This window comes from Megalobrama amblycephala, linkage group LG13, assembly GCF_018812025.1.
Source record: "Megalobrama amblycephala isolate DHTTF-2021 linkage group LG13, ASM1881202v1, whole genome shotgun sequence".
NCBI lineage: Eukaryota > Metazoa > Chordata > Actinopteri > Cypriniformes > Xenocyprididae > Megalobrama > Megalobrama amblycephala.
Genome location: NC_063056.1, coordinates 16,615,548 through 16,642,847, shown reverse-complemented (window position 1 = coordinate 16,642,847; position 27,300 = coordinate 16,615,548). Strand labels below are relative to the sequence as shown.

General features: G+C 39.7%; 1 protein-coding gene across 3 annotated transcripts in view; it reads right to left on the bottom strand.

Moving 5' to 3' along the window:
- The window catches only part of si:ch211-257p13.3 (kinesin-like protein KIFC3), a 31,423-nt gene that overhangs the window by 1,888 nt on the left and 2,235 nt on the right, over positions 1-27,300 (bottom strand). For 2 of the 3 annotated variants that reach the window (XM_048152872.1, XM_048152871.1), the window contains exons 4-22: positions 22,424-22,719; positions 22,108-22,284; positions 21,670-21,766; positions 21,412-21,575; positions 19,844-20,096; positions 11,133-11,305; positions 10,766-10,831; positions 10,458-10,595; positions 6,295-6,492; positions 5,891-6,064; positions 5,580-5,727; positions 4,237-4,367; positions 3,993-4,104; positions 3,723-3,904; positions 2,433-2,537; positions 2,166-2,296; positions 1,807-1,927; positions 1,585-1,714; positions 1,228-1,457 (exon numbers count right to left, since the gene is read on the bottom strand). In XM_048152872.1, coding sequence (XP_048008829.1) covers positions 1,228-1,457; positions 1,585-1,714; positions 1,807-1,927; positions 2,166-2,296; positions 2,433-2,537; positions 3,723-3,904; positions 3,993-4,104; positions 4,237-4,367; positions 5,580-5,727; positions 5,891-6,064; positions 6,295-6,492; positions 10,458-10,595; positions 10,766-10,831; positions 11,133-11,305; positions 19,844-20,096; positions 21,412-21,575; positions 21,670-21,766; positions 22,108-22,206 — 2,652 coding nt within the window. In that variant the 5' untranslated portion in view covers positions 22,207-22,284; positions 22,424-22,719. Of the gene's footprint in view, positions 1-1,227; positions 1,458-1,584; positions 1,715-1,806; positions 1,928-2,165; positions 2,297-2,432; positions 2,538-3,722; positions 3,905-3,992; positions 4,105-4,236; positions 4,368-5,579; positions 5,728-5,890; positions 6,065-6,294; positions 6,493-10,457; positions 10,596-10,765; positions 10,832-11,132; positions 11,306-19,843; positions 20,097-21,411; positions 21,594-21,669; positions 21,767-22,107; positions 22,285-22,423; positions 22,720-27,300 lie in introns of those variants that run through there. The other variant, XM_048152873.1, reaches the window with a different exon arrangement.

Below are 27,300 nucleotides of genomic sequence, written 5' to 3'. Positions count from 1 at the left end.
TGAAAAATAAGCTATCCATGTACCCAACTGTATATTCCACATTCATTGCAGAGTTGTGTCCTTGAATTATTATTCAGTACTCACTACTTTTGGATTGACAGAAAGTCTGATAAAAATTGCTTCTGTGTTGTCTGTCTAGCCTTTAAGAAAAAAGTTGCATTTTAATTTTGGTTGCACCTCCTATGCAGTTGGATGAGCATTCATGATATCGATGATTTCATATTTCCCAGCCCCATACATTCTGGAACACTCCAGGAAGTCCCAGGACTCTCCCGCACATCGATAGTGTCTCCCTGAAGACAAATTATATACTATATTCCGGAAATCGAGTGCATGCATGCCTTGTTTCCACTTGTTATGGCAAGCAATTCAAATGTGTCTATGGTGACCACTTGTGGATATCATTAAACTCTACATTACTTTAGCGGGGGCTTGTTGTGTGGGTGTTACCTCCCTGCAATTGACCCTTTGCCGGGAGCTTGATTGACAAGCGATCTAACCAATCATAACGCAGAATCCGCCATTTTGTCTGACAAAGCAGTCAGGAGTTAGAAGATTAACCTCGGTGGACTTGAACTTGAAAAATGGTGTGTATTTACGTCTTTCCGCGTTTGAAACAACATTCCTTCTCATGTTCATTCATGTTTATTTGATGCTATAAATTAACTAGTAAGAAGAGATGATCGGTTCACGAGCTTCTTGAGCTGAGGCGCTACAGCAATCTGTCACGACACATTAAAGAGCCACAAAATGGTTTTTCATTGTTCGGATTTCTTAAAAAAATGACAGTTTGAAAGCTGGGACTTTGTTTAATATCATACGTAACCTGCTCTGTCTTGTCTGTCGACGTGTTGTCAGTGTCCTCTTTGCTCCGCAATGTATTTTTCACTGCGTGTGGCGTGACAGCGCCATGGCTTGTCGGACAAAGCAACAGTAACTAAGAGGGACGGGTCTTTGCGAAGGGTCAATTGATTTTTGAATGGCAGAAAGTCTGAATCCCATTGACGTCATATGAAAAAGAATTAGATTTATTTTTCGGTCAGTTACAATGTCCCCTTTCTGTCTAATTGGCTGGTATAGTATAGACCAGACTTTGTGCTGATAGTCAAATGGGTTGTTCAACACTGCACTTAACCCTGGGCTATCCCATGGTTTCACATTTGTCATTTTGAAAGGGGCATAGCACAGCTAAGCTGACAGGGTTAACTTCTCTGTAAATCCTTATACCTGAACAACCATGGCGGTTTTGTTGCCTTTTCCCAGTGAGTCCTGCAGCAGGTAGGTGAGTCGTGAGTTCCTGAAGGGTATGTGAGTCTGGTGGGCCTTGAGAGCTTGGATCACATCTCCTAGAGCCAGCAGTGAGCGGTTGATATTCTGGGCTTCCTTCAGTCTTTCCCCCTCTGCTCCAGACTTCCACACCCTCTCAGAACCAGCCAGATCCACAAGATTCAGCTTGCCTGCAAAGGAGAGGTCAGGGATTGTGGTCATTCAAGGATACAGAGGGCTTTTTGGGTGGAACTCGTGACTTTTGAGAACTCTCGGACAACTCAAGCAATCTAAAGATCATGAATCGTTGGGACAGACCGGTGGTTTTGGCTCCACTGGCGAGGTCTGTGCCCAGCACAGTCACAGTGAGCAAGGCATGTGATCGAGAGCTATGCTGGTTCATCTGCGTTCCAAATGTAATCCTGTTCTTTCGAGCTATGGCCAAAATCTGCAAAAAACAACAGATGATTGGAGATTTTTTTTTTTTTTTTTTTTTTGCATAGTCAGCATTATCTTGACAGATGACACCCTGGGACTCACTTTCTTGATATGCTGGAAGCTTTTGACCTCCATGACCCTCAGTCCTGGCACATGGAGCTGACCCGTCCCATCAGGGTTGATCTTGATGTCAAGCTTCTCTCCATCCTTACTGAGTAGATCTCTGGTGTTAACAACCACAAATTGTTAACAATCTAATTCTATTGAAAGGTTAGTTCTCCCAAAAATTAAAACTCTCATTATTTACTCAACCCTCCTGTCATTCTATGACTTCCGTTAATCTTCAAAACACAAATGAAGATGTTTTGAATAGCTCAAGTGCTTAGATGTTTGAGATTCAAAAAGGTTGTGAATGGAGACCACCATAGATTTTTTCACGATAAAGAGATAAAATACAATACCTCAGGACCTCGTTGTAAATTTCCACTGAACTGACACTGACGTTGTACGTCCACATGTCTTTTCTTTCCTCAATCTCATTGAACAGGTGTTTCAGGGCTCGTTGGTTGATGCCGGGGTTTTCAACAGTACCCTGAGCAGACACGGATGGTTAATGAGACCTGACAGTCTTATTGAATAATTAATGGAAACAGATCATCTGGGTCAAAAGTATGAAATCGGAGCCATGTGTTATGACGGGTATATAGTTACAGATCCCTATTTATTACCTCCATAGTATAGGTCTTGCCAGATCCTGTCTGGCCATAAGCAAAGATGCAAACATGATACCCATCTATACAGGATGTGATGAGTGGCTCAATTTCCTGGAACACCTGAGAGATAAAGAACGGTGAAACAAACATTACTAAAAATTAGGGGTGTGACGAGACGGGTATCTCACGAGACGAGACGAGACTCGAGATTGAGTTCACGAGACGAGACGAGACAAGATTTTTACACACTATTTTTAAGAAATCCTCAATGGCGAAATACATGACTAGAAAAAATATTCTGCAGGTGTATTTGAAATGTTTTAACTAATCATCTCGTAATGAATGTCATTTCAGTTCTACTTTCTTAGTATGAATTATCATATGCAGTAAAAGACAACAATACTCAAGTACTGTAAAAGGTTTTGCCACTAACTCAACTGACTGACTTCTCTTCTGTATTTCAGTCTCTTCAGACCTTACTGTACATGATTTATGAGCTTCTACAACCTTTGACCTCCTAACTGAACTCCTTTCCACAAACTGATCATAGAAATGAAAACAGTATAAATAAAAATGTTAACACTTTACAATAAGGTCTCATTTATTAACATTAATGTATTAACCAACATCAACTAATAATGAGCAATATATTTGCTACAGTATTTATTAATCTTTGTTTATGTTAGTTAATAAAAATAGTCATTCATTGTTAGTTCATGATAGTTCACAGTGCATTAACTAATGTTAACAAATGAAACCTTATTGTTTGTGCTTAATAAGATTAAGAGAAACTGTTATTTGTTTTTATGGTAACACTTTACAATAAGTGAACCATAATCGCAAGGGGTTCTAGGGCACCTTTAAGCAAGCTATACTGTAGGGATGCACTACACAGTATATGATACCATAATGGTTATTGGCAGGTTTTAGAGATTTATTGGTACACTTTAGTGTTGGTTATCTATCTACTTGTGCCTGCTTTTCCCGTATTTCATTTAATGCTCACTTAATATTTACAAATAATTGAATTAAACTTCAGTGTAATCTTTAGCCAATCTCAAAATGCAGTATGAATTTTTATTAATGTTGTGAACATTTAAAAAGATTGATTTTAGTTTTTAGTCTTTTATTTTTTATTTATTTAGACAAAATAGATTTAATTAGAATTTTATTATCAGCCAGGAAAATAATTACTAACTTAGCGATAGCGACCAGAATTTAAATATCAGTGCATTACTATTGTATAGACTACCAATGTTTATGTAGTTTAATTTTTCATGCAAATGTGATTTTTACTCTGCTTACCTCTTCCTGAGTGGCCTGAGGGTGAAAGACTTTATCCAGCTCAAAATTTTTGGCCTTTCCCTTACTTAAAACTGTGAGTGCAGATTCATTATTGGGATCTGTTGTCACAACCACCGCTTGGCCTTCATCATGTTGATCTTCCTTCAGTACTGGCTTTACACGGCACAGCACACGGATATTACCTGGTGAAATAATAATTTAAAAAACCCTTTTTTAATATTTTGCTTGAGTATTATGGACAAAAATGGTAAAAATGTCATTACTGCCAACCTTTAAGCTCAACCAGCTGCTCGTGGTACTTTCTGCGGAGTGCTACCTCCTTTCTGTATTTTTCCAAAAGGTCTTTGTTGGCCTCTGACATCTCATTTATAGCTGCCATTATCTAGGGAATAATGTTGTAATATTAGAAAACAATTTAGAAATTAAAGCAACAAATAAAATGTGACTATATCCATTCTTAGATCTTAGACGTTGTACATTTAGTAGGTTTGTGCAGCAGTAGATTTTTGCTTACCTGTTTCTTGGCTTCTTTGATAGCTGTTCCATAGAAGTCAGAAAAGTTGCGGACTTGACTGCGCAGGCTGGCGTAGTCGGTCTTCATGGAGCGTAACGTGGGAGGGAGAGCACTCAGACGCTTTTGGAGGGCTGGAAATTACACATATAAACATGCACTGAGCCATACACATTGCCGCACATTTAACAATGTCAGCAATAGGGGCGCTCATGAGCACACTCTTAAAGGTGCCCTTGATTCAAAAATTGAATTTACCTTGGCATAGTTAAATAACAAGAGTTCAGTACATGGAAAAGACAATCAGTGAGTCTCAAACCCCATTGTTTCCTCCTTCTTATATAAATCTCATTTGTTTAAACGACCTCCGAAGAACAGGCGAATCTCAACATAACACCGACTGTTACGTAACAGTCAGGGTGTACGCCCCAATATTTGCATAATGCCAGCCCATGATGTTCCCAACATTATAAAAGGCATTAGACAAGGGCAGCCATTAACGTCTGGATGTGCACAGCCGAATCATCAGACTAGGTAAGCAAGAACAACAGCGAAAAATGGCAGATGGAGCAATAATAACTGACATAATCCATGATAGCATGATATTTTTACTGATATTTATAAATTGTCTTTCTAAAAGTTTCGTTAGCATGTTGCTAATGTACTGTTAAATGAGGTTAAAGTTACCATCGTTTCTTACTGTATTCACGGAGACAAGAGCCGTCGCTATTTTCATTTTTTAAACACTTGGAGTCTGTATAATGCATAAACACAACTTCATTCTTTATAAATCTCTCCAACAGTGTAGCAATAGCCGTTATCCACGGAGGACAGCCTCAAATTCACTCAGAATAAAACTTTAACATCCAAATAAATACTTTACTCACATAATTCGAAGCATGCATGCAGCATGCATGATGAACATCTTGTAAAGATCCATTTGAGGGTTATATTAGCTGTGTGAACTTTGTAAATGCGCTGTAATATAGTCGACAGCTGGTGTGGCAGGGAGCACGCGATTTAAGGGGGCGGCGCCGAGTGTAAATCAGTGCATTGTTAATGATGCCCCAAAATAGGCAGTTAAAAAAATGTATTTAAAAAAATCTATGGGGTATTTTGAGCTGAAACTTCACAGACACATTCAGGAGACACCTTAGACTTACATTACATCTTGTGAAAGAACGTTCTTGGGCACCTTTAAATCATAAGTCTTGTGGACTTCACAATTTGTGCGAAGATTATAGACGATATCAAGTGCGCCATTCAAGACAAGGATGAATCACCAAAAAATGTGGCATCAAGGCAATCATCTATTAAGATTTATGGTATATATACAGTAAACTCACTTATGAACTGGGTCTGCAGGCTCTGGAGATGCTCCTCAGAGCAGTTGGCTGCCGCTTTTACGGCTGCCTCTTTCTTTTCCTCAAGATGTCCAATCTCCTTCAGCAGCTCCTCCCTCAGGGTCCCAATCTCCCTCTCATATGCAGCAATCTGCAAAGCCATTCATTTTTAGAAGAGTTTTCTACAGTTGTGTTCTGACATGTACTGTATAATATATGAGCTTTGTATCTGAGATCCCTGCAACAGAGGCTTTTAAGATCTTTAGCTTCAGTTATACAGTGTGTACAAAAACAAATGGATAAAGCTTAGAAACCTTGTGTTGCAAATTGCAGCTGACTTCATCAGAATGTCTGATGTTCTCCTCCAACTGTCGGCATCGTTCTCTCTGGTTGCTTAGCTTCTCAGAAAGCTGATCATTCTGATGTCTGGCTTCAGATAGTTGACGTAGAGTTGAAGGTGACTCCACCTCCACGGTTTGGGTAACATACTAGAAGACAGGAAAAAAAGATGATTTATTACTATTGATTCTCATTCTAGAAAGTATGTGATTGGACAAAATACTATGACCCAGAGTGCAAAACAAATAAATATTTTTAGTCCGTTTTCTCCAAATACACTAAATTACTTATCTATGCAGTATATCTTGTGTGTGTGTGTGAATGTGTCTCTGTTAAAAATCTTTTTTTAAGGCTTTTAAATTTTTAAGGTTTTTCTTACTTTAACCACAGGTTCCTTGTTGCGTTCTTTGTCTAGTTCAAGCTGCAGCTCTCTCACGCTCTCCTCTCGTCTCTTGAGCTCTTCTGTCTTCCTCCATTCACTCTGCTCCTTCTGGTGCTCCAGACGTGACAGCTGCTCTGCCCGCTGCTGCAATGAACTTTCCAGCTGCAGAACACGACTGCGCAAGTTTTCATTTTCCTACAGGGTATAACAGAATACTAATAATTTGTATACTTCATGCAACAGGTGCATATGCACTTGATGTCCAAGCTATGTCCATATACAACCTCTACTGGTCTGCATTTTGTATTTTATTTACTACTTTGTTATTCCATTCGTTACACTGTAAAAAAAAAAAAAAAGCAACTGCATATTTTCCAGTTACGGGACCTTTTGAATCACAAAAGCTAGGAAATGCGGATTACTTGCAATGACAATGACATGTTAGACCAACAGAATTCCTACAAATGTTGTCCCAACTAGTCAAACACAGTTATCTGAACACTGAATTTCAAATTGATCAATACTGCTGAAAGGTTTTGAGTTCCCAGCATGCATTGCACCATTATAGGATTATAGCTGTTTGCTGACTTTTTTTTAACTTTTGTTGTTTTGTCATTATTGCTAGTTATTTGTTGCATTCTGATGTAAAGAACTTGTCTTTTTATATTTATTGATTGGCACGCTGTAAAAACAATATTGTTGGTTTAACTTAAAGGTGCCCTAGATTATGTTTTTAAAAGATGTAATATAAGTCTAAGGTGTCCCCTGAATGTGTCTGTGAAGTTTCAGCTCAAAATACCCCATTGATTTTTTTTTTATTAATTTTTTTAACTGCCTATTTTGGGGCATCATTATAAACGCGCCGATTTAAATCCCGTGGTCTCCGCCCACAGAGCTCGCGCTTGCCTTAAACAGTGCCTTAAAGTTTACACAGCTAATATAACCATCAAAATGGATCTTTACAAAGTGTTCGTCATGCATGCGGCATGCATGCGTCGGATTATGTGAGTATTGTATACTGTTATATTGTTTACTTCTGATTTTGAATGAGTTTGATAGTGCTCCGTGGCTAACGGATAATGCTACTCTGTTGGAGAGATTTATAAAGAATGAAGTTGTGTTTATGAATTATACAGACTGCAAGTGTTTAAAAATGAAAATAGCGCCGGCTCTCTTGTCTCCGTGAATACAGTAATAACCGATGGTAACTTTAACCACATTTAACAGTACATTAGCAACATGCTAATGAAACATTTAGAAAGACAGTTTACAAATATCACTAAAAATATCATGTTATCATGGATCATGTCAGTTATTATTGCTCCATCTGCCATTTTTCGCTATTGTTCTTGCTTGCTTACCTAGTCTGATGATTTGGTTGTGCACATCCAGACGTTAATACTGGCTGCCCTTGTCTAATGCCTTTTATAATGTTGGAAACGTGGGCTGGCATATGCAAATATTGGGGGCGTATACCCCGACTGTTACGTAACAGTCAGTGTTATGTTGAGATTCGTCTGTTCTTCGGAGGTCTTTTAAACAAATGAGATTTATATAAGAAGGAGGAAACAATGGAGTTTGAGACTCACTGTATGCCATTTCCATGTACTGAACTCTTGTTATTTAACTATGCCAAGATAAATTCAATTTTTCATTCGAGGGCACCTTTAAAAAAGTAAGTTAAAGGTGGAGTCTGTAGATTTTGAAAAACACTGTTTGGAAGTTAGTCGGGCTGACACCAACAACAAACGTGTAACCAATCAGCATTAGGGGGCATGGCTATAACGGGTGAGGAGACAGAACGAGTAAAAAAAAAAATGCAGAAAGATATATGAGACACAATACTAAAGAGCTCAAAAGAATATCACTGGAATGAAGGGTTATGACTGGGCAAGATCTTTAGGACCCGCGTTTATATTTGAAAAGCTTTCCAGCACTGGAGAGAGCTAAGTGGGAAGGCCTGAAAACAGACACGGAGGCTGCTTTGATTCCTTATCATGTAAGTAACACTGGGTTTTGATTGTCTGGAGCTGCTGTGCTGTTGGCGTCTAACAACGAACTCTTGTTTGTATTTACTCTTGTGTACTGTACGGTCATTTTTTGTGAAGCATTTTGTTGCGCGTCAGCTGTGATAAACAGACATCCACTCGCACTGCATGTGTAACAGCGGCCAGATAGTGAGAGTTGTGCAGGTAAACCACTGAACACTGACAACCGCTAGAGAATGAGGTGCTTAGCGTCATTGGTAGTGCATTTGCCTCACATGCCAGCAGCGGATGGGCTGGGGTTCAAGACTGACTCAGAGCAGAGTGGTTAAGATTGGAGAGAGAGTTTTGGAGGCGGAGCAATGAAGAGAGAGGTGGGTTTGTTTAGGTTGATTTCAAATATCAACAGCATTTTTCAAAATCTACTTATCCCACCTTTAACTGGTTTTCTTAAAATTTTGAATTCATTGAAATTAAAAATTTGAGTTAATACAATGAAGCACATTGGTTTAATAAATAGAAACTCAAAATATTATGTTATTTGACAAAAGAAAAAAGTTGTGATACTGTAACAAATCATGAAAATATTTTTTTTTACAGTGCACCATTGTTTAGGTTTTGTGTGTCAAGTGTTGAGGTCTACGTACATCTATCTCAACAACAAGCACCCTATAAATACTATTATTATGGTTACCACCTGAAAATTTGTTGGACAAGAAATCTGGTTTTTTATTGGCTGAATGAGGCATTTTGCATTTAATGAATGAACAAATTCAAATTGACAAAACAAAGTAGTGTTATTTAGGAAACTTATTAAAACAATAGTTGAGAGAACCTAAAAATCTGAACGCATGTTGAATTGAAGTTTAAATTTTTTTCAACAGATCTTTTTTATGGGTGTATAATATAAGCTATATTCAAAAAAAAAAAAAAAAAAGGCTCATCAAATCATTTCTAAGACCACAGGGAGTATTGCTTATGTGTGGTTTCAGTTGGTTTTTTAAATTTTTATCATAAATTTAGAATACATTTTAATATATACAGTACAGTCCAAAAGTTTGGAACCACTAAGATTTTTAATGTTTTTAAAAGAAGTTTCGTCTGCTCACCAAGGCTACATTTATTTAATTAAAAATACAGTAAAAACAGTAATATTGTGAAATATTATTACAATTTAAAATAACTGTTTTCTATTTGAATATATTTCACAAAGTAATTTATTCCTGTGATGGCAAAGCTGAATTTTCAGCATCATTACTCCAGTCTTCAGTGTCACATGATCCTTCAGAAATCATTCTAATATGCTGATCTGCTGCTCAAGAAACATTTAATGTGTACAATTGTACAAAATATTTGTGTACAATATTTTTTTTCAGGATTATTTGATGAATAGAAAGTTCAAAAGAACAGTGTTTATCTGAAATCTAATCTTTTGTAACATTATAAATGTCTTTACTGCTACTTTTGATTGATTTAATGCATCCTTGCTGAATAAAAGTATTCATTTCTTTAATTTCTTTTCAAAAAAAATAAAAATAAAAATTCTTACTGACCCCAAACTTTTGAACGGTAGTGTATAATGCTACAGAAGCTTTGTATTTCAGATAAATGCTGTTCTTTTGAACTTTCTATTCATCAAGGAATCCTGAAAAAAAAAGTACACAACTGTTTTCAACATTGAAAATAATCATAAATGTTTATTGAGCAGCAAATCAGCATATTAGAATGATTTCTGAAGGATCATGTGACACTGAAGACTGGAGTAATGATGCTGAAAATTCAGCTTTGCATCACAGGAATAAATTACTTTGTCAAATATATTTAAATAGTACACAGTTATTTTAAATTGTAATAATATTTCACAATATTACTGTTTTTTACTGTATTTTTAATTAAATAAATGTAGCCTTGGTGAGCAGATGAAACTTCTTTTAAAAACATAAAAAATCTTAGTGGTTCCAAACTTTTGGACTGTACTGTATATAAAAATTAACTTAGTGAAAAATCAAGATTTCTGTGTAAAAATGTTTGCATGCAGTTTTTTACAAATATGTGTGTGTCCATGGTTAGTGAAGGAGAGCCATTGTCTATGGGACACAGTGGTGAGGCATACTGATAATGTCACAAGATGTAATCGAGTCACAGTTTACCCAATGCATTACAAGACAGTCTCACCTTGATAAGCACAGAGCTGGACTGGGATGGGATGACTGACAGCTGCTGCAAAAGACCCTGCGTCACTGTGAGGCTGTGTTTCAAACTCTCATTCTCTGCTGATAAGCAAAGCACTCGTTTTTCAGAGTCTGTTACTCCCTGGTGAAAGAAAAAACACCAAAAAAGTCACAGCTGACCTGGAAAAAAAAGTGTCCGATAAAACAACCTAGATAAGCTCTTGGTCATGAATCATTTTGAGACTCTGGCCTGGTTTTAATGCACTCAGTTTCAAATGCAGAGCACTGGAACAGATTCTTCCAAAAGCTTACTGATGCCACTCTGAGTTTAGACAGCTCCTCTTCTCTTTCCTCAATACAGCTCTTTAGCTCATCAATCTACAGGGAGAAAATCAATTCTGTCAGCTTAGCAAGTCTGGAAAGAAAAATGAGTGAAGACGATGGATGAAACTGATAGAGAGGAAGCTGAATGGATGAAATATGCAGACTGATACATTATGGTCTGGATAAAGGTAAAAAAGAAAACGCTTTCAGGATCATTGCTGAGGTGTAGAGAGATGAATATGTGCTATTGAAAGCACTGAATATCAAAGCATAGGTAATTGCATTAATTAATGTGGTGGGTTGAATGAGTGTATGAATGTATAGAATGTGTGACTGAATGAATAATGCTCAGCACCTGCTGTTGGAAGGCCTGTACTTTAGTGTGGCGATCTCGTTCTCTCTGCTCAAGCTGGGAATGAAGCGATCGCAGCTCTCCTCTCAGTTGACTCCTCTCTCCCTGCAGCCCACATAGAGACTGAACCAACTTATGCAGCCCGACCGGAGATGCTGCAGGAAGCATGTACTCACCTACACACAAACACACATGACAATACTGTTTAAAATGGAATTTCAAAAGAAGCTTATTCATCTGGCATAAAAAAAGATAAAATGATTAAAAAAGAAAAACTAGAGAAATTATTTTATAATTACGGAAGAGGATTAGGTCCAAGCAATAATAAAAAAATAAAACCATCTCGAGATTAAAGTTGAGATAAAATTCGTAATTTAACGACTTTTTTCTCATAATTTAATGACTTTATTCTCAACATTTTATCTCGACTTTTTTCTCGAAATTTCACGACATTTTTATCATAATTTAACAAATTTGTTCTCGTAATTTAACTACTTTTTTCTCGTAATTTATTGACTTTTTTTATCGTAATTTAACGAGTTTATTCTAAACATGTTATCTCAACTTTTTTCTCGAAATTTAATGACTTTTTTATCGTAATTTAACAAGTTTATTCTCAACATTTTATCTCGACTTTTTTCTCGAAATTTAACAAGTTTTTTCTCGAAATTTAACAGCTTTAATCTCGAGATGGTTTTATTTTTTTATTATTGCTTGGCCCTAATCCTCTTCCGTATATAATTCATTCATTGTGATCATTTATTTTATTTCTGTATTAACAAATTACAGTATACTGCCTTAAAATGTGAGTTCCACCTAACTTCATTATAAATTTTATGCCACTGAATAATTATAAATCAATAAATAAAATCAATCAATCAATCAAATAAATAAATCAATTAACAAAAAATAAAAATGAAATTAACAATGAAAATTTAATCATCTCTTATTATGTATGCATTCTCACAGTAAATGCTGTGTTCATGCCATATCGTAGTTACTGTAATTCCTAGATGACAACATGTGACGTTCTACTTGGAGCTGTTCAAGTCGTCAGACTGGGAATTATGCATTTCTATATCAACACTCTCAATGCCTAAATTAATCTGCAGCAGTCAGGTGGTACAGCGATCACGTGGTACAAGTAGCTCTCAGAAAATTCCCAGCTTACAAGTTGTAATTAAGAGCACTATGAGGACGTGAAGGCTTTTTACAAGTTGAAATCTTGTAATTACGGTAATTACAACATGGCGTGAACGCATCTTTACTTTCTGGTTTTGTCATGTGATTCCCTTGCCCTCATGTGATCTTGCCCTTTGGTTCTTTTGCCAAGTACAGGTCTCTGCATTACCTGATTTGCCCACGTCAGAGTGTGGGTAGGGTTTAGGGATGGGGTCGGGTGAAGGGGATCATTTTCATTGCATGATTTATAAACACCCACCAGTTTGAAAACAGTGTCAGTGTTTTTTTTGCGTTTCACCTTTTTTTTGTTCCCGCCATCATGTACACACCTGCCTTTCTGTTGCTCTGCCTTGAGCAGAAGGACCGCTGCCTCGAGGCACATTTGGAAGATTTTTTTGTTCCTAGCACCACTTTTGTTCCTAGCACCACCATATTTCCCGGACAGCAGCCTTTGCAACTTCTTGTATGCTGGCCTCAACACCACCACCAAAGCGCTGCTGTCCGGGGAGGGGCCTCGAGGGAGCCTCATTGAATACGTCGAGTGGGTGCTGGTGTCCTGTGATTCGCCGCTCACCGTTAACAACATCGACGATGACACCAGCCCCACAAGCTACCCAGTGCCCAGCCAACAACACCCCGACTGTGAGGATTGACAGCCCGAGCCCACCGCAGGCAACGAGAGCCACTCTGCCGCGACAAGAGCGACCGAGCTGAACATCGCCCTGGAGCCTGAGCAACGCGTGCCTGACCAGGTGTGTGAGCCGGCTACCTCATCCATCGCTGAGGGAGTCCTGGTGGAGTTCGATGGGATGGAAGCGAGCCCCGCCCACCCCCCCCCCCACCACTGGAGAAATTTTTTTTTTTGATGTTGGAGAGGTTGTTTTGTTTCTCCCTCTGTTATCCCCTGAGTCTGTCTAACTGTCTGTCTCCCCGCTGGTTCCATCCAGCCCTGAACTGTCTGTCTCCCCGATGGTTCTGTCCAGTCCTGTGTTCCCTCCTAACCTCCCTCATCCACTACCTCTCCAGCACATCTTGGACTCTGTTTTTTGTTTTGGACTTTCCTCTGCTCCACAGTTTTTGCCCTAGTCCCCAGCTATTCCTGTCGCCCCTTCATCAATGCCCCCCATCAGTCCCTCTGCGCCTCCTCTCAGTGGTGAGGCTACACCTCGGGCCTTCTGGGAGTCACGGCTGTGAGAAGCCCTTGGCTCCGCCCTCTGCCTTTGCATGCTCCAGTCCTCCTCGATCTGATGTCCCAACTCCTGCGCCTATGCTCCTTCCTCCCTCGATGCCGGCAGAGACCATCGGACTTTCAGCCTCGCAGGACTCCCTCAGTACATCGGCTCCACCTGGGTCGGGCATCGCTACGCCTACGCCACGGACTTACGGTCCGGTCGCTACACTCCGGCCCTCCACCCCTTCGTCTTCGGCCAGCTCATCCCTCCCTCAGGCTCCACCTCCGCCCTCGGTCGCTCCTGCTCGACTTCAGCCCTCTGGATCTCTTCCATCATCTTGGGGGGTCGTCACTACGGCTACGTCGCGGTCGTCTAGGTCTTCGGAGTCCCTCCACTACATCGGCTCTCTGGCTTCGCGGTGGGCTTCATCATCGGTGTCGCCGTCGCTTCCGGTCGTCCCCATGGCGGCTCCAGTGATCATCGCTCCATGGCTCCTCCCTCCTGCGCCGCCGCCATGGGGCACAGTCTCAGCTGTGGCCTGGGTCAGCTCACAACATCTGCCTCTGCTCAAGGCCACACCCTGGATCATCCCACTGTCATCTTCACACTGAACTTTAGTTTCCCACCTTCTCCTGGCTGTCCGTCCTCCTCCAGAAACCCCTCCAGCCCTCCCTTTTGATGTTACTGTAAGGCGCGAGGACGCGCCTACCGGGAGGGGGGGGTTGGGGGTGTAGTGTTACAGTCACCGCCATGTCCTGTTTGTTTTAGTTTGCTTTTTGTCACGTGTTCCTTTGTTTTAATTTCCCACCACTATCAGTCACCATGGACACTTATTGAACCACGCCCCCTTGTTATCTTGTTAAGCTTGTTTGTATCAATGTATTTAAGTTCCTGTCTGTGTTCAGTTCTTGGTCGGGTCTCGTTTGTACTGTTCTGGATTCTGTGTTTCTACCTGTGGATTATCAAGTAAAGACTTATTATACGTTACTCTTCCTCGTCGTGTGTTAGCTCTACCAGCATCTGTAACACAAATAGTGCCCGATTTAAGGGTATAGAGGGTGATTTCGGACACAGCCTTTTTTTGTCATGTTTTGATTGGTTCATATAATTGGCCATATAACTTTCCTCTGGGCTAGCTCAAGACTCAAGACCTGAGTTTTGAACTCAAAGACTCGTGCAACGTGCCAGGCAGCCTAACTGCTCTGCAACATTTTATTTAGATTCCCACCATTAATTATTGAGATGCCGAGTCAGAGTTGCTGTCTTTTCCTGTGCTGTACACTAATTACTGAGGCAGGCAGCGTAAGATATGCACTGTCAGTCTCGGGGGGAGCAAGTGGATTGGTGGGAAGGATGAATGGAGACAAGCTCACGGGGACACCACCGCAAACGTGATGTGGAACAAACGTGATGGAGGAACAGGCTCGAGCAAAAAAATACACAGAACTTTCTGCAATCCCAGCTAACATTTCATGGTGGGAATTAGGGCTAATTCAGATATGGGCTGACATGGAACTCATTTGGGGCCCATAACTCATGTCCATTTAATGCCTAAATTGGCTCCATTATGAAATGCTGGCTGGGATATTTGAATCTGAATGATTTTGTGGTCAATATTTCTATGCAATAAACGCCAAACTGTATAATTGACCAATACTCATTGAAACCAATTTCCTAGCTGTACTTTTTTCCCATCGTTCTCCCTCTCGCATAAAATAAAACTCAAATCATAAGAGCATGGTCTACGGTATAATCATTTTATGCTATCGTTGTTAAAAGATGAATTTCCTCTCCGCTGTGCACTGGATTTATAAAGTATCTAGCCGCAGTACACGTGAAGTTCAGCTGTGCTAGTTTGTAAGTGCACTTGCATTTGTAAGAGAAGCAGCTCTCACAATGATTTATTCATCTCTGTGAGCCACAGAGAAACATGCCAAGTGCTGTAGATATGCCAGGCGTGCAAATGGGTATTTTTACTACATGGCTAATAAAAGATATTGACGTCTACAGGAGCAACAAATGTATTACCATATGTCAGTTAGTCATTTGATTAACATGATTCATATTGTGTTTGTATTTCGGGTGGCTAATGGATCAATTGAAAATGTCTGCAGACATGTGGCGTCATGTTGAAGGAGTCAAGGTTTGGTGGGTTAGTATAACCCAGTTTGCTGGTAGATAGCTATACTACACCAGCTATAGCTAACTACACCATCTTTCTCATTTGATGGAAATATTTTTTATTTTTTTGCAAACTAATTTGACATATATATCATTATATAGACATTTTAACAGCCTCTTTTTTGGAGGGATGTTGAAAATCATGATTTATATTTTCTGTCTGTCTTTAAATTTATATATTTGCTGCCTTTGAAGAAAGAGCATTCTTGTTTTGTGAGCATTCTGGGGTGTCATCAGCTTTATTAACCCCCCGGAGCCGTGTGGAATACGGTTTGCTTTGGATGGATGCACTTTCTTGAGCTTTATACTCGTTGGAGACGTCCACTTCCATTATAAAGCTTAGATGCGTCAGGATATTTATTAATATGACTCCGATTGTGTTCATTTAAAAGAAGAAAGTCATATACACAGAGGATGGATTGAGGGTGAGTAAAGCTTGGGTTAATTTTCATTTTAAAGTGAACTAATCCTTTAATATAGCTCATTATATCCTGATATGCTGATCATTAGGTATCATGTGCAAGTGCACTACAAAGCCAAGTACATCTGACATTGAATTAGTGCAAGAGACGTGTATTTTAAGCACACACAATGTTTATTAGTGAGTCTGGCTGACAGCAAGTCTGTTGTAACAGTTGACAGAGGAACACCTGGTGATGTCTGAGGAGAAACAGACAGCCAGAGAGTCCAGATGCCCAATATAGCTCTGAGGTCACTGCCAGATACGGTTTCTAAAACAGTCAGTCTGCTATTTTTGCCGCTTTTTTCCAGTATTTTCATTTAATTAAAGTACAATTTTAAGCTGTCCACATGATGTGAACAGGTCATTGTCTCTTCCCTCATTGACATCAAATTACACAATTCAGAATCCAAAAACAAACATGCAATCACCTGGGGCCAGATTCACAAAACATTCTAACTTAAATCGCCTGTATTATGCTCTTTTTAAAGGTTCCTAATATTGTTTTGGATGTCTCCTACAACAGGTTTACATGCGTCCAAGGTCAAAAAACACTTTAATTTTCTCATAATATACTTTGCACATCACCTCATTCTCAAAGAGTCTGAAATCGGTTAATTCGAAGATTCATTCTCTTTAAACCCCTCCTTTCCGAGAGCTTTCCTCTGCTCTGATTGGTCAGACAGCCCAGAAATCTGAAATCCGAAATCTGAATTTCAGCCCCGGAAGCTTCCTCAGCACTTGAAACACAGTGATACGAATGGTAACAATGGTGTTGTTTATTCCCACTCAACTCCAGCGAATGCTCATCCTTTGGAAGTGCATGCAAAGTGGATTTACAGCACTGAAAACAGCGTCTTCTTGATACACTTCGACAACACGAACCAAACTCTTCAAGGCGTCAGTTAGAACTACAGTGTTTGAGGGCGGGTCAAAGTAGACATTGTTCGCTGGCAACCGGCTGGCATTATGCAAATTTGTTACATTGTTATGTAGGTAATAGGAATATTTTGTACTCTCAAAAGTAATTTCTTAAGAATCTCATTTCTTAAGAATGATCATAAGAGGATTGTTCTAAGGACAAAATCTAAGAAGAATTTGAATTGAAAAGACATTTTTTAACTTCTTTCTTAAAAAAAGTTTTTTATGAATCCAGCCCCGGTTTCCACCAGCCTACAATTTACCCAGCGAAAAAAAGAAGTGTTCTAAGAACATTTTTCTAATGTTCCAATTAAGTTATGTATGTCATGTTTAGAGAATGTTTTTGATCAGTTTTCATGCTTTTTTTTCTGTTTTCAGTTTCTTAAAGGTGCTACAGAGGATGTTTTGTTTTATACATTTTTGCAATATTACTTGAAACTGTCTTTACTAACTGATAAAAGACTATTTATTAGGTGCACTGAAAGGAATAATATTAACATACATCATCTGTGCACGAGGTAGGGCCTTAAAAACATCAGCCAATCTGGCTTGTCAATCACTGCCATGACGTTCCTTGTGAGAGACGTGCGCGGCTGCGCGCTCCAGTAACTTTTTACACTCCACAGGCGCCGCATGCAATGTTTTTGTCAGGAGACAGGAGTAACAACTGCAGATTATGAGTTACCTGCGGTGAGTCCGATATAATGAATCCACTAACACGACACAGCGAATGCCAGTGGTAAACACTCGTGTTCCAATACTCGTGCATGAGTTTTGGGAGGCGTTCCCTCGAAATGAGCTGTGAAGGAGGGGGGCTGTTCTTACGCATGCGCTCATTTCAAAAACTCACTAACAGTCTTTGGTTTCTCAGTCGACGAAAAGATCCTCTGTAGCACCTTTAAGGCGGGTGCAAACTCTGCAATTTTGGCCATGATTTTGTCGTCTGAGACAAATTTTGAGAATCCTAAAAGATTTCTATAATCCCAGGCAAAAATCTGTAGTCTTGGATCGCTAGTTTGACATGTTCACCGCCAGCCGATCAATGACCTTTGCAATCAAATTTTACCTCTGACGAAATTCTGGCAGTGTCAGAAGATTTGGCACACAGTCCTGCAGTGTGACTTCTCCTACGACAAACGTCAAATTGTCTTTGTTTTTCAACATAAGCCGTGATCAAAATTAACGCTAGAGATTTCTTTGTTAGCCACCATTTCAGGCCCGCGTGTAATGCAGCTCACAGTCACCGAATGTGTGTGGGTTGATGATGTAAAACTCTGGACAAGTTTTCAAGCGTGTGTTCGTTTTTAACGCGTCTTGACTGTCGTACAGTCTGACATATAGGACAGCTGAGATCCCACAGTGTGACATGAGGATCATGTTCGTACAGTCTGACAAGCAACAATCGTAAAGGACTATTATAAATCGCACAGTGTGCACCCAGCTTTAGTCAGTTTTCTAGTTTGTTCATTGTTTCAGTTCTTCTTGTGTGCCTGCCTGTTTGTCTCCTTGGTTACTGATTAATTAGTGTCTTCAGTTCAGGTGTGTCTTGTTAATTTACGGTAGTCTCGTAAACTCCTCTGTTTGCTGTGTATTTAAGCCTTGAGTTTCAGTCTGTTTTTTGTCTAGCTTTGTTTGTTACGTGGTGTTTGTAGTTTGCTTTCTTGGTGATTTTTCCTGTTCCTTGTTCAGATTAGTCAGCTAAATATTCTTGAGGATATCTCCTTCGTCGTGCATTTGAATACTGCAATCCCAGCATGACAATGTAAACATTATTTCTGAATGTTATCTGAGTGTTCAAAACATCGTTTTTTTTTTTTTTTTCTGGGTTATGCAAACATTAAGAAAACATTCCATTTTATCATCCTTCAAACATTATGGAAATTTTACTTTTGAATGTTCTCTGAACATTCTGAAACAAGTAGTAACATTTATAAGAATGTTAGAGGAATGTCCAACTAAAACATTTCAGAAAAAAAATAATTCCATGAACGTTTTTGTGCTAACATTTTGAGAACATTATTAAAGACCAGATACCTTTGAACAAATGTTCTATTAATGTTACTAAAAGAACATTTGTTCATAACTTTGAGAAAACGTTCCCAGAACATTAAAAGATCTGAGAAAGTTCCCTGTTAGCTGGGAAAAGCCCTACGATACACCTTAAAAGCTTATTTTCCCTGAAATAAAAGTTAAACTCTATTGACAGCATCTGTATCATGCCATAAAAAAATTTAAATGTGTACTACAGTTTGTAAAAAAAAAAGAAAGAAAGAAAAAAAAGGGTTGACAGTTACATACATACAGTTGATCTCTAAGTGGCAATTAGTAATGTGGTACTGACTCTGATAGTGAACCAGAAATATTCAGATGCATGTCCTGATTTTGCCGAGAACATATGTTTTTGACCCTGGAACAACATTCCTGTGTGAAAATTTACTCCAAACCATATCCCTACCCTTAAACCTAAGCCTACTCATAAGTTATCCATAAAATCAGAAGGAAATGATAGATGAATAACACTGATGTAGAAGCACACAACTTCTAAGCCTAAACTGTAAACTTGTCCCTCAAACCTGATTTAATGATTTGAATGTTGTTCCAGGATCAACAAAGATGTTGATCCAGGAACATGTTGTACAGTACCTGGCAAAATCAGGTTCTGCAGCGTAATGATGCACGAGGCAGCCTCCAAAAAATCAATGTCAAGGAACATAAAGCGAGGAATATAATATTAAACTCATCATTATCCACAGCTAAATTCTTCACACTGAAATTTATTTAGGTTCAAAAGGTCTCACCCTCATTTTCAGTTGATGGGCTCTGCTGCTGAGCAATCACTTCCTCCAGGCTGTTAATCACACTGTTCTTGTCTCTGAGGCGCTGGCGGTAGGACACACGCAGGGCCTTCATCTTCTGCCGGTGCTGGGCACGGTGTCTGTGTAGCTGCAGGCGGTACTGATCGGCCTGCTGCTGCAGCTGTTGCAGGTGCGAATATTGCTCCAGGAAACTCAGGAGGTGTGACATCACAGACAGCAATGGAGACTCTGTCACCTAGAAAAACTACATCTTTAATATTTTACTTTAATGTTTTTACATTAGATTTCTACACTTTCTTTCAGAAAATGTGGCCAGTGCTTCTACAAACAAAATTAGTTGCCACAATGTCAGGGTGTTGTGGAGTTAAAACAAAAGCTGAAATAAAATTAAGAAACACTCTAAAGACATATATAAAAATAAAACTATTAAAAATGTCAAAACTCAACAAAAATACTAAACCTTAATAATTAAAATGAAAACAGAAAATAAAAATAAAAATAAAAACTATGAAAGTATCCCAATTATACTAAATTATTATATTTTATTATATTATATTATAAAATTTATATAAAAATAACAATGCAGCTTGGTGATTACTTACCTAAGGATATCAAATTTTGAATATTTCACTAATGAAAATGAGGCTGTACAGTACAGTATGTACAATGGGCTGCACTACAGTGTAAGAACACTTTAAAAAATATATTTTCATGATTTGTTATCACAACATTTTTTCTTTTGTCAGATCAACTTAGATAATTATTGTGGTTCAGATAACATAATATTTTGAGTTTCTGCTGATTAAACCAATCGCCTTCACTGTATTAACTCAAATTTTTAATTTCAAGAAACTCAAAAATTTAAGGCAACCAGGTAACTTAATTTTTTAAGTTAAACCAACATATTATTTTTTACAGTGTAGTAATAGCCTTTACATATATCCCTTCCAGCCTAATTTTAATTAATGAAAAATTAACAATGGCATCTACCCTGTCTAAAGTCTAATGAGGTCCTTAAGTTTGACTAGGGTCCATGCTTAAATGTAAGTCTTTTTTCTGCCATTTTATCAATTTTGCTCATTTTGAAAAGTAATAACAAAATTTGAAGTATCATTCATAATCATAGAACACACTGAATTATATGTGCCAAAGTTAAATACATCCTGTTGGCAGAACCTGATTTCACCAAGTACAACATGTTCCTGAATCATCATCTTTGTTGATCCTGGAACAACATTACAATCAACCAATCAATCAGATTTGAGGGACAAGTTTACAGTTTATGTCAAGTTTAGGCTTACAATCAGCATTAGTTGCTTCTACATTAGTGCTATTCATCTATGATTTCCCTCTGATTTTAAGGATAAGTTATGGGTAGGGCTAGGTTTAGGGGTAGGTATATAGATTAGGAGTAAATTTTCGCACAGGAATATTGTTCCAGGATCAACAAATTATGCTGACAAAGGAACGCATCTAACGGCAAAATCAGGATGAAATACCACCACCACTATGAAACGTGGCAAATGTGAATATAGTTAGATGGTCTTCACCTTTTCACTAGGTTCTGTTGGAGAATTAGTGGCTCTTCTCTTTTCTGCCTCTTGCTTAAAAGACAGGAAAGCTGTTAATGGTGTTTTGGCAGGCAATCCATGACCTTCATCAAACTCATCATCTTCATCACTGAGAGACGTCCCATCACTATCACTGCTGCTGCCTGCAATTTAATAGGCGACTGAGGTTGAATGCTGATTATGTGGAGCACTTCATTGTATTTAGAGCATCATGCAACATTATGGAAACATTCTTACTTGAATCACTCAGTCTTGCACACCCTCTTTTGCCCAACCTGGGGGTGTGGCTACCCTTTCCCTTGCTCTCTGTTTCCATGGAAACATGGCCAGGCTCCTGTCAGTTAAAGAGGAAGATGAATGTGATTATTGGAAGGTGTTAAAGCCACCACTGAGGACATACAATATGTGACTGTGCATGCATACATGATTGAATCATCACCTGAGTGAAATTACCTCTAGTTTCTATATTAACTATAATATTATATATTAAACATTGTATTCAATAAATAATATTTTGTGAGCAATTTTTTTTTTTATTTAAATACATTTAAAATTAATTTTAAAACTATTTTTCAAATCATTCCATTTTTTTTGATTGCATACATTGTACGCAGACAATAGCGAATGCATATATTAGCATATCTATCGGCGTGCATCCACTGCGGCCACACATACCTCCGGGGATTCTCCATACGCCCCCTCGAGCGCTGCCTCCTCCTCCTTTTTGAAGACAGTGTAGAAGATGTACACCAGCAAAGAATAGAAGGCATACATGTTTCCTTATGTGCGGATGTTACAGCGACAGCGGCTGGAAATGCTTTGGCTTCACAGCATCCCTCTGCTCTTCCCACACTGCAGTACAATCAGACAAGTGTTACTAAAACACAGCTCCAAAAGCAAATCCACCACAACATATCCAGTCCGGATGGCATTCCCATTGTTGTCAAGCTCCATAGAATGATGCTATTCCCATTGTTTTACAAAGTCTTACCATCTGCTGAGGTTGATCCTCCACCACTGCAGTTACTGCATTCTCATTCTTCCTCTCTTAAGCTCTACATGGTGAATCTGCAGGAGTGTTTGTACCAGTGTTTCAGGGCTTTAGATGGCAACACCAGCTCTTGACTCCGCACATCTGTCCAACCTGCTATTCCTGGCTTCCTTTTTCCCCTCCTTTTCTCCTCCTCTCTCCTTATCCAGTTCTCTCCTCCCCCTTCCTCCCTCTCCTCAGCAGTGTTTGAGAGCGCTCAGCGCAGATGTGTAGTGCGCTGCAGTGGTGGGGTATAGCTGATGGAGATTGATGAGAGAGGGAGAACAGGAAGTCAGATGCTCAACAAAGCGCTCTGATATTGAAAGTATTCAACATTCAATATTCAAAGTGACAACCATAGAGAGGGATTCTATGGTAACGAATCACGTAGAACCAAAAGTGTTTGTTCCTTCTATAGCTTCGCCACAGCTAGACTGTGATTTAACACAGGCTCATAGAGCTTATGTTCAGATGATATTCTTTTGTGCCTGTAACAGAAGATGTGGTAATAACTAGATTTTTACTGGGACTTGAGGACCAGGGTTGGGGACCACTGTTTTAGATGGTTGAATGGATGGATGCTTCATTAGGGGGATAATATACAACTGGAAAAAGCCCAACAATGGGTGAAAACAAATATTGCTTGTCTGAGGTCAGCACTCCAGTCTCTACACTGTGGAGAATATTCAATAAAATTCAGCTGCATTTTAAGTCAAGTCAAGTCACTTTTATTTATGTAGCGCTTTTTACAATGCAGATTGTGTCAAAGCAGCTTTACATTGATATCTGGTACATAATTTTGGCTGCACAGCAGCTCTTAAAGAATAGTGTCAATGCAGGCAGATCAAAGCACTGTTGAATAAATGTCAAGAATACTGTTGAATATCAAATGTCAAGTGTCCCCAACTAAGCAAGCCAAAGGTGACAGCAGCAAGGAACACAAACTCCAACAGGTGACATCAGGTGGCAAACAAGTGGCAAATAGGTGTTAAAATGGAGAAAAAAAACCTTGGGAGAAACCAGGCTTAGTCGGGGGGCCAGTTCTCCTTTAGACCATAAAACACTAGAGGGCGCACTACATCTGCTGAAATCACTACGGCTGTGTTCGAAATAGTTTCCTATACGCTCATTCACTATTCCTTACATTAGGGGCCATTTACATGACACCTTTTTCAACTAAAATGGACGTCTTTTGGTCGTTCATTTACACGACAACAGCGTTTTGGGGTCCTGAAAATGCAAACTTTTGAAAACGTGTTTCAAAGTGCAAGTTTTTGAAAACGATACAGTTATTGTCTTTTGTGTAAACTACAAAAACGCAAATTTTTAAAAACGTTGATGTTTGCGTATTACATGTTTAGTCTATAGGTGCATAGTTTTTCTTTACAAAGTGACATTGCCCACTACTGGTCTGTCATGCGTAATACAGCATTTTTAATCATTTTTGCGGATCCGGGGATTGTTTTGACAAAGTTGTCGCCTGTACACAAAAAAATGCAAAGAATAAACTTTTCCACTTTTAGTACATTGTTGTCAGGGTCTAGGTGTTTGCTAAGGTGTTCTGGATGGTTGTTAGGGTCTAGGTGTTTGCTAGGGTGTTCTGGATGGTTGTTAGGGTCTAGGTGTTTGCTAGGGTGTTCTGGACGGTTGTTAGGGTCTAGGTGTTTGTTAGGATGTTCTGGATGGTTGTTAGGGTCTAGGTGTTTGCTAGGATGTTCTGGACGGTTGTTAGGGTCTAGGTGTTTGCTAGGATGTTCTGGATGTTTGTTAGGGTCTAGGTGTTTGCTAGGATGTTCTGGACGGTTGTCAGGGTCTAGGTGTTTGCTATGATGTTCTGGACGTTTGTTAGGGTCCAGGTGTTTGCTAGGATGTTCTGGATGTTTGTTAGGGTCTAGGTGTTTGCTAGGATGTTCTGGATGTTTGTTAGGGTCTAGGTGTTTGCTAGGATGTTCTGGATGTTTGTTAGGGTCTAGGTGTTTGCTAGGATGTTTTGGATGTTTGTTAGGGTCTAGGTGTTTGCTAGGGTGTTCTGGATGGTTGTTACGGTCTAGGTGTTTGCTAGGATGTTCTGGATGGTTGTTAGGGTCTAGGTGTTTGCTAGGATGTTCTGGATGTTTGTTAGGGTCTAGGTGTTTGCTAGAGTGTTCTGGACAGTTGTTAGGGTCTAGGTGTTTGCTCGGATGTTCTGGATGGTTGTTAGGGTCTAGGTGTTTGCTATGATGTTCTGGATGGTTGTTAGGGTCTAGGTGTTTGCTAGGATGTTCTGGACGGTTGTCAGGGTCTAGGTGTTTGCTATGATGTTCTGGATGTTTGTTAGGGTCCAGGTGTTTGCTAGGATGTTCTGGATGTTTGTTAGGGTCTAGGTGTTTGCTAGGATGTTCTGGATGGTTGTTAGGGTCTAGGTGTTTGCTAGGATGTTCTGGATGGTTGTTAGGGTCTAGGTGTTTGCTAGGATGTTCTGGACGGTTGTTAGGGTCTAGGTGTTTGTTAGGATGTTCTGGATGTTTGTTAGGGTCTAGGTGTTTGCTATGGTGTTCTGAACGGTTGTTAGGGTCTAGGTGTTTGCTAGGATGTTCTGGATGGTTGTTAGGGTCTAGGTGTTTGCTATGATGTTCTGGACGGTTGTAAGGGTCTAGGTGTTTTCTAGGATGTTCTGGACAGTTGTCAGGGTCTAGGTGTTTGCTAGGGTGTTCTGGACGGTTGTCGGTCTAGGTGTTTGCTATGATGTTCTGGATGGTTGTCAGGGTCTAGGTGTTTTCTAGGGTGTTCTGGACGGTTTTTAGGGTCTAGGTGTTTGCTAGGATGTTCTAGATGTTTGTTAGGGTCTAGGTGTTTGCTAGGATGTTATGGACGGTTGTTAGGGTCTAGGTGTTTGCTAGGATGTTCTGGACGGTTGTTAGGGTCTAGGTGTTTGCTAGGGTGTTCTGGACGGATGTTAGGGTCTAGATGTTTGCTAGGGTGTTCTGGACGGTTGTTAGGGTCTAGGTGTTTGCTAGGGTGTTCTGGACGGTTGTTAGGGTCTAGGTGTTTGCTAGGGTGTTCTGGATGTTTGCTAGGGTCTAGGTGTTTGCTAGGATGTTCTGGATGTTTGTTAGGGTCTAGGTGTTTGCTAGGATGTTCTGGATGGTTGTTAGGGTCTAGGTGTTTGCTAGGATGTTCTGGACGGTTGTTAGGGTCTAGGTGTTTGTTAGGATGTTCTGGATGTTTGTTAGGGTCTAGGTGTTTGCTATGGTGTTCTGGACGGTTGTTAGGGTCTAGGTGTTTGCTAGGATGTTCTGGATGGTTGTTAGGGTCTAGGTGTTTGCTATGATGTTCTGGACGGTTGTAAGGGTCTAGGTGTTTTCTAGGATGTTCTGGACAGTTGTCAGGGTCTAGGTGTTTGCTAGGGTGTTCTGGACGGTTGTCGGTCTAGGTGTTTGCTATGATGTTCTGGATGGTTGTCAGGGTCTAGGTGTTTTCTAGGGTGTTCTGGACGGTTTTTAGGGTCTAGGTGTTTGCTAGGATGTTCTAGATGTTTGTTAGGGTCTAGGTGTTTGCTAGGATGTTATGGACGGTTGTTAGGGTCTAGGTGTTTGCTAGGATGTTCTGGACGGTTGTTAGGGTCTAGGTGTTTGCTAGGGTGTTCTGGACGGATGTTAGGGTCTAGATGTTTGCTAGGGTGTTCTGGATGGTTGTTAGGGTCTAGGTGTTTGCTAGGGTGTTCTGGACGGTTGTTAGGGTCTAGGTGTTTGCTAGGGTGTTCTGGATGTTTGCTAGGGTCTAGGTGTTTGCTAGGATGTTCTGGATGTTAGGGTCTAGGTGTTTGCTAGGATGTTCTGGATGGTTGTTAGGGTCTAGGTGTTTGCTATGATGTTCTGGACGGTTGTAAGGGTCTAGGTGTTTTCTAGGATGTTCTGGACAGTTGTCAGGGTCTAGGTGTTTGCTAGGGTGTTCTGGACGGTTGTCGGTCTAGGTGTTTGCTATGATGTTCTGGATGGTTGTCAGGGTCTAGGTGTTTTCTAGGGTGTTCTGGACGGTTTTTAGGGTCTAGGTGTTTGCTAGGATGTTCTAGATGTTTGTTAGGGTCTAGGTGTTTGCTAGGATGTTATGGACGGTTGTTAGGGTCTAGGTGTTTGCTAGGATGTTCTGGACGGTTGTTAGGGTCTAGGTGTTTGCTAGGGTGTTCTGGACGGATGTTAGGGTCTAGATGTTTGCTAGGGTGTTCTGGACGGTTGTTAGGGTCTAGGTGTTTGCTAGGGTGTTCTGGACGGTTGTTAGGGTCTAGGTGTTTGCTAGGGTGTTCTGGATGTTTGCTAGGGTCTAGGTGTTTGCTAGGATGTTCTGGATGTTTGTTAGGGTCTAGGTGTTTGCTGGACGGTTGTTAGGGTCTAGGCGTTTGCTAGGGTGTTCTGGTTGGTTGTTAGGTATTTGCTAGGGTCTTCTACAACATTGCTGATTTAATACATTTAAAACTGATGGGACACTTTATTGATGTATGCTCTGTGTAATGATACAATTCTTTGCAAAGTGCCAGGGATAATCATTAATCACCATGAATAAAGTGCCATATGGTCAGGCTTCTGGATTGTTAAACGGCAACTATGATGGACCATCCTCACCATGTTCCCTTTCCCTATTACAAGTGTCATAATGTTTAAAAAAATAAATGTCTTATGGCTAATGTAAAAACATATCTCATTGGAGACTTACTAAAAGAGCTTTACATTAGCGTTGATCTAAAAGCACTAAATGTAGACCTGCAATTCCCATCTGTCCTTTCTGATTGCTAAACACCTCATTTTATATATGCTAAACACTTCATGTTATATTTCACAATGTGACTTTATTTCTGATTTCAA